The 11,449-nt window shown below is 37.8% G+C and overlaps 1 protein-coding gene and 1 pseudogene across 1 annotated transcript; both read right to left on the bottom strand.

Moving 5' to 3' along the window:
- LOC113905190 lies at positions 1-2,272 on the bottom strand (annotated as a pseudogene).
- A 5,764-nt stretch (positions 2,273-8,036) lies between these two features.
- Positions 8,037-8,993, bottom strand: LOC113904970 (olfactory receptor 52A5-like). The gene has a single exon (XM_027562024.1). The coding sequence runs from the start codon at positions 8,991-8,993 to the stop codon at positions 8,037-8,039; it is 957 nt and encodes a 318-aa protein (XP_027417825.1).
- Positions 8,994-11,449: the final 2,456 nt, after the last annotated feature.

The following is an 11,449-nucleotide window of genomic DNA, read 5'->3' as shown; positions in this document are numbered from 1 at the left end:
TTATGAACAGAATATTTTTACCATATGCATAAGAATGTGCTTAATCTTTGCACCATAGACAAGTAGATTGAGAAATGGAGGGAACACCAAGTAAATGCTAGAAATGAGGATGTGGATGTAAGGTGAGATATGAGAACCAAACCTATGTCAAGGAAGGAGAAGAAGGCAGGGAGGTAGAGTTGGAAGAAAACATCAATATGAGCGATGCAAGTATTGTATGCTTTCAACCTTGCCTCCCTCTGGGTCAAAAGAATAAGCTGTGATAAATATACACAGGAGAATGTAATGAATGTAAGGCCAAACCCTGCACAGTGAAGTTCAGTTCATTCACTCAGTCATGTCCGACTCTTTGCGACCCCATGAACTGCAGCATGCCAGGCTTCCCTGTCCATCACCAGGTCCCAGAGTTTACCCAAACTCATGTCCATTGAATCGGTGATGCCATCCAACCATCTCATCCTCTGTTGTCCCCTTCTCCTCCTGCCTTCAATCTTTACCAACATCAGGATCTTTTCAAATGAGTCAGCTCTTCGCATCAGGTGGCCACATATTGGAGTTTCAGCTTCAACATCAGTCTTTCCAATGAACACTCAGGACTGATTTCCTTTAGGATGACTGGTTGGATCTCATTGCCATCCAAGGGACTCTCAAGAGTCTTCTCCAACACCACAATTCAAAAGCATCAATTCTTCGGCGCTCAGCTTTCTTTAGAGTCCAACTCTCACATCCATACGTGACCGCTGGAAAAACCATAGCTTTGACTAGATGGACCTTTGTTGGTAAAGTAATGTCTCTGCTTTAGAATATGCTATCTAGGTTGCTCATAACTTTCCTTCCAAGGAGTAAGTGTCTTTTAATTTCATGGCTGCAATCACCATCTTTAGTAATTTTGGAGCCCAGAAAAATAAAGTTTGACACTGTTTCCACTGTTTCCCCATTTATTTGCCATAAAGTGTTGGGACCAGATGCCATGATTTTAGTTTTCTGAATGTTGAGCTTTAAGCCAACTTTTTTTCACTCTCCTCTTTCACTTTCATCAAAAGACTCTTTAGTTCTTCTTCACTTTCGGCCATAAGGGTGATGTCATCTGTATATCTGAGGTTTTTTGATATTTCTCCCAGCAATCTTGATTCTGGCTTGTGCTTCCTCCAGCCTAGCATTTCTCATGAGGTACTCTGCATCTAAGTTAAATAAGCAGGGTGACAATATCCAGCCTTGGCGTACTCCTTTTCCTATTTGAAACCAGTCTGTTGTTCCATGTCCAGTTCTAATTGTTGCTTCCTGACCTGCATACAGGTTTTTCAAGAGGCAGGTCAGGTGGTCTGGTATTCCTATCTCTTTCAGAATTTTCCACAGTTTATTGTGGTCCACATAGTCAAAGGCTTTGGCATGGTCAGTAAAGCAGAAGTAGATGTTTTTGGAACTCTCTTGCAACAGTGAAAGCCAAAAACAAACCATAGATTCTGTTGACCCAGACATTTCCTGCAATCAGTTTCACAATGGCCATATGCTCACATTAGGGGTGGGAGATGACTCTTGTATGGTAAGATTATAACTAGAACTTTATAAATATTAGGCACCAGAGTCTTTTCAGGTGGCGCTAGTGGTAAAGATCCTGCCTGCCGATGTAGGAGATGTAAAAGAAGCAGGTTCAGTCCCTTGGTTGTGAAGATCCCCTGGAGGAGGAAATGGCAACCCATATCAGTACTCTTGCCTGGAGAATCCCATGGACAGAGGAGCCCAGCAGGCTACAGTCCATAGGGTCTCAGAGATGGACACAACTGAAGCGACTTAGCACACATGCAGACACAAAAATGGTAGCCTGGAGTGGTACCACAGCCTTGATTTGGGGTAACTAAAGGGTGGGTGAAGATGGCAATATGTCTCAGTGGATGGCGACTTAGTGGTCCAGGGCCATGGCAAGCAGGAAGCCCACCTCTATGCACTGAGATGTGTGAATAAGCACTTTTGAGGCAATCAGGAATCAAAATAAACCTGTTACATGAAACCAGAAGATTCCAAGCATCTTGGGCACAATGCTGGTACAAAGGGCAATATCTGTGACTCCTAGCATGCCTAGGAAAATGTTCATGGCCTCATGGAAACTGTGTTCTGATTTGATAATGATAAACAGCGGGAAATTTCTAATCATAGGAATGAGATACATGACACAGAATGGAGTTCCAATCCAGCACTGCCCAGACTCTAGGCCTGGGATCCCTATTAGGGTCAACACAGAAGACATGAAGACTGTGATGTTGGAAATGGACATAGTGTCCTTGGGTCTTCTGATGCAAATAAATGTTTTTCAGTTAAAGCTGCTCCTTCTTTTTCTACCTTTTATTTTCACCCAAAGTCAATATATTGAGTCCTGATTTTATAGAAATCTGAGATCATATCATCCATCTCATTTACATATCTAAAGTATTAAAGAAAGATCCAAAGATGTACATCACTCTTTTTAAGAAAGATATCCCATAAGTAGAAATCCACAGTTCTTGTACCACAGTAAAATCTTTTATACAATATTTTAAAACCAGCAAAACAACTAAGGTAGAAAATAAACTTCTGACTTGACTGTTTTAATTTCATACCTTTGGACCAAAAAATAGACAACAATTTTTCTTGAAAATTTTATTTTAATCAAAGTTTGATGAATTTCTCCACATTCTACTTAATTGCTTTGCTACTGTTTTTTGTCAGTTGTCTCTAAATCAGAAAGAGTTGGTTTGGACCAGCAAATACTCAGACTTCTGACCAATATATGAGAGTGAAAAGTTTACTATGAAAGAGAATAGAGATAGAAGTACTTGTGACCCAAAGTTATATATATATATATATATATATATATATATATATCCATCTATCAAACTATACTATCTGTCCCTATGTAAGACAGAATATTCTTCAGGAGAATGTGAAGGAAGTGTTTAAAATAAAGGTTATTGAAATCCATAAAGATTTAGTGAATTTGGGCTAAAGTTCATTGCTACAGTTTACATTTCTAGTAAACCTATATTTTTGCCTATAATTCTGAAAGTTTAAATCCTTAACGTTTTTGCCCTTACATTAGATTAAAAAATTCCATAATAACTGTAATGTATATTACAGATACATAGAGGGAGCAATCTCCTAGGAAGCAAGAGAAGCATCAGGAGTAATGTATAGCAGTAAGAAGACTATTCTTAAAGACTCAAGGATATAGGAACATGTGTAAATACTTAACTTGACTGGAATAGAGCTTTTTTTGTGGGTTTAAACAGTTCAAAGTTACCAATACTATAAGATCTGGATAATTTAGGCTTGCTGCTAAGTCGCTTCAGTCGTGTCTGACTGTGCGACCCCATGGATTGCAGCCTACCAGGCTTCTCCGTCCATGGGATTCTCCAGGCAAGAACTGATAAGAATTTGGGCTTATCAGTTCTTAATGAAATAGATAATCTGGAATACTTGCGTCGTTCTTGTGAACCCACACATAAAGAATTAATAGAAAATGAAGAAATGCAAGGATATGTTCCTTAAAAGGAGTTAAAATCAGAATAGAAATAGAAGACTGAGGATTGACATTGGGACTAATTGAGCAGAGACTACCAAGAAATTGAGGAATTTGTGATCATTTATCAATTCACTGAGAACTAATTTTTATGAAAACCTGGGTCATGAATTGTATTAATATTTTTTTTCTGATCAAAAGCATTACTTGTTAAATGTTAAATGTGACAGAAATTTCAATCAAATAATCCTCAAAACTACACATTGGAGAAATGTTTATAATTCTGAGAAAATAAAGCTAGCTTATTTCTTTCTTTCATAGACTCTCCAATAAAGTTGCTTTATGTCAGTAATCTCATGAGAAGCTAATCCTACAATGAGTAGTCAATAAATTGGGCAGTAATGCAGGAAGCAGTTGTGGTTCGTGCTGCTAAAATGCAAGTAAAAGAATGAAGAGGTAATTTTAATGTAGGATTTGAGCATGATCTGACAAGTACAGAGAGAGGAATAGCAGGTGGGAAGTATGTAAGTGAATACAAGGATGATGGGATGGGGTGATTATTATTGAAAAAAATGGTAATGAAAAACTATGAAGATAAATTTGGGAGTAAAGAGACTTACTCACCAACTGTTGGGAGCTGGTTCTGCTCTAACTAGACACATGAAGAGTACTGTCATTTTCATATCACTATCACCCATGGCTTGGAACTCCTCAGCTTGTCTTATCCTTTGCAGAATGTGTCCTGAAATACCTCTTGCTTTTACCTGTACCTTTGTAACTGCACATAGTCAACATCAGGAACTTTAATTATGTGGTGCTGGGCCATCTGCCATGGGTGCCCATCTCTGAGATAACCTTTTATGCTTTTCTTTTTTATGTGAAATACAGAAATCCCTCATTTTTTGTAGGTCTGTCTGAGATAATGTTTTTGCATTTATTCTCCAGTAAAACTCACAACAAAATCTGTGTTATTCTGGGGTATACATCAATTTATTCAGCTTGAATTAAAACAAAAAGCTGCTAGCTACTGATTTTAATGTTTTCTAATGGAATTGTGAAAAGGAGGAGTTATAAACACAAAATGAGGCATTTATTACCCACTAGCTAAAGACACAGGGGTTTTAATCATGCCTACTTGGGTTATTTGGACCTCAGTTCAGTTCAGTCACTCGGTTGTGTCTGATTCTTTGAGATCCCATGAATCGCAGCACGCCAGGCCTCCCTGTCCATCACCAACTCCCGGAGTTCACCCAAACTCATGTCCATTGAGTCAGTGATGCCATCCAGCCATCTCATCCTCTGTCGTCCCCTTCTCCTCCTGCCCCCCAATCCCTCCCAGCATCAGAGTCTTTACCAAAGAGTTAACTCTTCGTATGAGGTGGCCAAAGTATTGGAGTTTCAGCTTTACCATCATTCCTTCCAAAGAACACCCAGGGCTGATCTCCTTCAGAATGGACTGGTTGGATCTCCTTGCAGTCCAAGGGACTCTCAAGAGTCTTCTCCAACACCATAGTTCAAAAGTATCAATTCTTCAGCATTCAGGTTTCTTCACAGTCCAACTTTCACATCCATACATGACTACTGGAGAAACCATAGCCTTGACTAGACAGACCTTTGTTGGCAAAGTAATGTCTCTGTTTTTGAATATGCTATCTAGGTTGGTCATAACTTTCCTTCCAAGGAGTAAACGTCTTTTAATTTCATGACTGCAGTCATCATCTGCGGTGATTTTGGAGCCCCAAAATATAAAGTTTGACACTGTTTCCCCATCTATTTCCCATGAAGTGATGGGACCAAATGCAATATCCCTGAAATCATCGCTACAACTTTCAGATAATTCCTTACCATTCTCCACCTCCACACCACACACAGGCTAAGTACAGAGATTTAATTTTAATAGGCTGAGGGTTTTTTAAATTAATTTATTTATTTTAATTGGGGGGTAATTACTTTACAATATGGTGGCTTTTGTCATACATCAACATGAATCAGCCGTGGGTATATACATGTGTCCCACTGTCCTGAAGCCCCTTCCCACCTCCCTCTTCACCCCATACCTCCCAGAGCACCATAGGCTGAATTTCTTTTCTGTTGTTCTCATTGACAAATAAGTATAAAGTCTATTTAAATGCAAACATATTCTATACTAATGAATTCTATTTAAATAGAATTCCTTCTATGTGACCCTTCCTTTTAATGAGGCAATTCTGACATGAATTTTATGTTCCATTCACTATTGAAAGTGGCATATTGAACTCTCCTACTATTTTTGTGTGGCTGTGTATATCTCCCTTTAGTTATATTGATGCTTGCTTCACATATTTGGGGTCTCTAGTATTTATAATGTATTTTCATAGTGAATTCTCCCTTTTAATATTATGTGATGTCTTTGCTTTTAAGTGACTTTTTTTTTTTTTTTTTTCCGTGCTCTGCAGCTTACAAGATCTTAATTCTCGGCATGCATGCTTAGTTGCTCAGTCTTGTCTGACTCTTTGCTACCGCATGGAATATAGCCCAGAGACTAACTCCATGGACTTTAGATTATAAGCTTCTCTGTCCTTGGAATTTTCCAAGCAAGAATACTGGAGCCGGGTTGCCATTTCCTCCTCTGGGGATCTTCCCAACCCAGGGATCAAACCCACATCTCCTGTGTCTCCTGCATTGGCTGGGGATTCTTTACCACTGAGCCACCTGGGAAGTGCTTAGTTCCCTGACCAGGGACCAAATCCCTGGCCCAAGGCAGTGAAAGTGCTAAGTCCTATCCACTGGACCTACAGGGAACTCATGCTGACAATTTTAGCTAAAAGTTTATTTTGTCTGATAAAAGCATCCCCATACCTGCCTTTTGTTTGCCATTGTCATGAGGTTTCTTCTGCGCATTTACTTTCAGCCTCCATGTGTTCATAATTCTTAAATCCATTGACTCTCTTGTAGATAGTATATAGTTAGATTTAGTTTTTATTTAGTCATATATCTTTTACATATATCTGGTTATCCATTAACAAGTTTTGTATTCCTTCTCCACTGTATTTTTTTTCACATTTTGGTTCATGATTTATATTTACAGAGCTTTTTAAAGCCAAATACTTTATGGGTCAAATTTATTTCTGCATTATTCAACAAGATGTCATTCCAAAATTTCTTCTACTTCCATATCTTTAATAGCGTGTTATGTTTGCTTTATTGTAGTAAAGTGTTTCCTTGGTTTATTTCTTTCTTGAACTGTAAATCAGCCCAAAATTAGAAATGAGATGTCCCTCCCTGTGTACTTGGTTCCTCTTAAAAACTCTTATGAGTCCTCAGTGTTAAAGATTGATTAAAGACAATTTAAACATGATCTCTACCAGTGCAGCATCCTGGGAGAACATGAAGGTGCATGGGCAGAGGAATAGCAAAGAGTAAAGAAAGATCTGAAGTCTTTTTTTGGAAGTCAGTTTCTCCCATGACAGGTTTGATTTTAGCTCATATTTTAAGATGATATATTAATTCATTCAGAGCATCATCATTGTTTACATTGATAATATTGGATTAAACTTTCTATAATGCTGATAGATAATGTTGCTGATAAGATAATGTTATATGTTATCTTAAAGCCTTCAGATTAATTGATCTTGAATACAATTGATAAAAAATAGAGAAATGTTAAATCATTCATTATACAATGCCATTTTTATTGAAGTTTTAAGAAGTCTCAGGTATTATCCTTGTTCATACAAGTGTAAATAAGACAAAGTTACTATCCTCTACATACTTGCGGTAGATGATTTTTAAGTATTGGAATTTATTTGTCTCTATTTTTAATTCTACAACTTAAACCTTCAAATTTGGGTAAAACTCAAATTTGGGTTAACATATTAAAATGCCTCTTGAAGGATGTGATCTATTTAAGTCCTATGATAATTTTGTTTCCTAAAAACATTTTATCTGTGAATAGACCTAATTTATTTTTATAAATCTTTTTTGTGTTTTCTTTCTTATACCACTAATTCCATGTTTACAGAATTTAGTTTACATCCTATAGGTTTTGTGTTGTTGTCATTGGTATTATTGATTTTACATTATTTTTATATCAGTATTTCAGACAAAAAATAGACAAAAATAGATGTTATTAAAATTTTCAACATATAGATTCACAAGGAGATATCAGAAAATGAATCATGGCCAGAATTACAGCTAAGTGTTGGATTAACACTTTGAAGATATGAATGTTTGACATGATCCTTAGAAGTTATCTGGGATCAACTGCTGTTTTCTACAAGTTACTTATCTGTGCAGGTCTAAGTGTTACTCAAGAGAAAGCTCTAGGTTGTAAGGTACAGGGCAAAAACAATAATGGAAACAATTGGAAATCACAATATAAGAGTTTCTTAGAGTAGTAAACCAAAGTTCTTAAGTATTGGATGATTCATTAAGTGTCTCCTTCCATTATGAGTATCTGAGATTTAAAATATTTTTTCAGATGTAGAAATGTGTAGAAGACCTAGCTTTTAGCACATTGATGTTGCTACTTTGAACTAACCTAAATTTTCTTTAGAAAGATCCACTAATGATTAAGATGTTTGGAGCATACAAATATTGTTAGCACATGGTCACGGATTTGTTTGGTCTTCACTCCATAGATGATTGGGTTGAGAAAAGGTGGAACTAACAGGTAAAGGTTAGATAAAAGGATATGAACGTATGGTGGTATGTGAGAACCAAACCTATGTGTGAAGAAAGAGAAGAAGCCAAGGAGGTAGAACTGCAGGAAGACACAAATATGAGTGATGCATGTATTAAAGGCTTTGAATCTTGCCTCCTTCTGGGGCAGTTGAAAGACAGTGATAAAGATCTGAATGTAGGACAAGGTGATAAAGATTATGTCAAACCCTAAGATAGTGAAGGCAACAAATAGACCATAGATCTTGTTGATCCATATATCTTCAATAGCCAGCTTCACAATGGCCATGTGCTCACAGTAAGAGTGGGAGACAACTGTGGTTCGGTAGAATTTGAGACGATATTTGATTAGTACCAGGCATGGCGCTCCAAGTATGGCAGCTCTGAGTGTCACCCCAACCCCAATGTGAGTCAAGAGTTTTTGGGAGAAGATGCTGGCATGTCTCAAGGGATTACAGATGGCCACATACCGATCTAGGGCCATCGCCAGCAGGACACCTGATTCAATTCCCTGGAATGAGTGAAGAAGCCACATTTGTAGAAGACATGCTTCAAAAGAAATCTCCATCAAATGAAACCAGAAGATGCCTAACATTTTGGGGAGAATACAAGTGCTAAGAGCAATGTCTGTGGCCCCCAACATAGCGAGAAGAATGTACATAGGACTATGGAGGCTGTTTTCATATTTGATTATCACCAAAATTAGAGTATTCCCAATTACTGCCATAAGGTACATGACACAGAATGGAATCCCGATCCAGCATTGCACTGACTCCAGGCCAGGAATCCCGATGAGTGTTAATACAGAGGGCATGAAGACTGAGCCATTGGGTCCGAGCATGGCGATTTGGTCAGTAGACTCAAGTAGGGATATCGCTGTTTCATCTCCTATTCCCTGTTAAGTCTAAAAAATTAAAAATAAGGACAAATTTTTTAAGTAAAACATACTTTAGTTCAATTAGGAGGATACCATTTTATCGGTCCCAATGGCTCCTCTCTAATTTTCCATCTCTTTTTCCAATGTCTTTCAATGATCAATTATGAGATTCTATGTTTCTGCATGCCTTTATCATTTTCAATGAGAAAAATTAAGTGGACTGGATAACTTCTTTCTAGTCTTTGAATACTGGAACAAATAAATTCCCTTTAGCTTGTGTTTGCTAATCACCCTCAGTACTGTCTTTATGACCCGCCAATTCAAATTGAGGGAACAATTCATTTAATTCAGAGTAAAGAATTTCAAAAACTAAACTGTACCTAGATTAGATATGAAGGATCTATACCAGTGGTAAATCATTCTGCTTGATTATAATCAGAAAACAAGTTTAATGAGAATATTTTTTCATTTTGAAACTCACTTTTTTTTTCTAGGTTAGCCTCTTCATTATTGGATCCCTCTGCAATAGACTCTCAGACTGCTTTAAATCTAATTTTTCAAATTTTCAGTATTTTCCCAAAGACAAGCTCTACATCTTTACCTTCTGTTTCTTAAACTCTGATAAGACAAATCCATTAATTTTATTTTATTTTTGATTTTTAAAAAACTTTTTATTTTGTATTGGGATATAGCCAATTAACAAACAATGCTGTGATAGTCTCAGGTGAACAGTGAAGGGACTCAGCCTTACATATACATGTATCCGTTCTCCCCCAAACTCCTGTCCCATCCAGGCTACCACATAACATTGAACAGAATTCCGTCCACAAAACATTGAACATAGTTCCATGAGCTATACAGTAGGTCCTTGTTGGTTATCAACTATAAAATAATAGTCTGTATACATTGTTCCCAAACTGTCCCTTCCCTCTTCCTTTTCCCCCAGCAACCCTAATCTCATTCTCAAAGTCTATGAGTCTGTTTCTGTTTTGTACATAAATTAATTTGTATAATTTCTTTTTAGATAATGGGTGTTACCTTTTATCCTTAGCTTGAAGGATAGCTTGAAGGAAAATCTCAGGTTCTTGTCCTCTCTATCATCCTTCAAGTTACCCTTTATCTTTAGCTTGAAGATCTCCCTTTTAGATCTTTTCTCACTATGCCCTGTTGTGTGCAAATCACTTGTATTCAACTTCAAGTACCAAACTATACCTCCTATGCTTCCCTTTCATTATCAATAAACATTTAGCCTGAATATTTAGTTTTTCTTAACTATTTGCAGTAACATACAACTCTCTATGAAATTTAATGTTTCCTTTACTTAAAGCCTCAGGCATCTTATAGCCACTAAAACTACAATTTCTATCCAGGTAAACATTTTTATTTTATACAACTGTTTTTCATAGGAGCAGATTCATCTCTTAGTCTCTGCCCTTCAGTGATTACTTCACCCATAACACCGTATGCTTCCAGGGCCTCTTATGAGTGGCTTTGTCTTATCATTTTCCAAAGTCTTCAGGGTTTTTCTTGCCTGCTAATGAAAGTTGCTCAGTCATGTCCAACTCTAAGGGCTCAGAATAACCCACCACTTTGTACTTGTAGACATGGATCATGTAAACTGTCAAAAAAACATCTTTAAAGGTACAGTTGTCTGTCTCAAAAAATTTATATAACTGTGCTTTGAGTTCTCAGAGAAGGCAATGGCACTCCACTCCAGTACTCTTGCCTGGAAATTCCCAAGGATGGAGGAGCCTGGTAGGTTGCAGTCCATGGGGTCGCTAAGAGTCAAGACACAACTGAGGGACTTCACTTTCACTTTTCCCTTTCATGCATTGGAGAAGGAAATGGCAACCCACTCCAGTGTTCTTGCCTGGAGAATCCCAGGGACGGGGGAGCCTGGTGGGCTGTCTATGGGATCACACAGAGTTGGACACGACTGAAGTGACTTAGCAGCAGTAGCTTTGAGTTCTAACAGGAGGAAAAGTTCTGAGAGCTTTTTAAGATGCTATTCCTGAGTTATAATCCTCAATTTGGCTCAAATAACATTTTCTGTTTCTTGTTGTTGTTCAGTCTCTCATCCATGTCTGACTCTTTGTAACCACATGGACTTCAGTACTTCAGGCTTCCCTGTCCTTCACTATCTCCTGGAGTTTGCTCTAACTCATGTCCATTGAGTAAGTGATGCCATCCACTCATCTAGCCTTCTGTCATCCCCTTCTCCTCCTGCCTTCAATCTTTCCCAGCATCAGGGTATTTTCCGATGGGTCAGTTCTTCACTTCACGTGGCCAAACTATTGGAACTTCAGCTTCAGCATCAGTCTTTCCAATGAATATTCAGGATTGATTTCCTTAGGATGGACTGGTTTGATCTCCTTGTAGTCCAAGGGACTCTCAAGAGTCTTCAACACCACAGTTCCAAA

This window comes from Bos indicus x Bos taurus, chromosome 15 (genome assembly GCF_003369695.1).
Source record: "Bos indicus x Bos taurus breed Angus x Brahman F1 hybrid chromosome 15, Bos_hybrid_MaternalHap_v2.0, whole genome shotgun sequence".
Lineage (NCBI taxonomy): Eukaryota > Metazoa > Chordata > Mammalia > Artiodactyla > Bovidae > Bos > Bos indicus x Bos taurus.
This window is presented reverse-complemented; position numbering and strand designations above follow the sequence as displayed.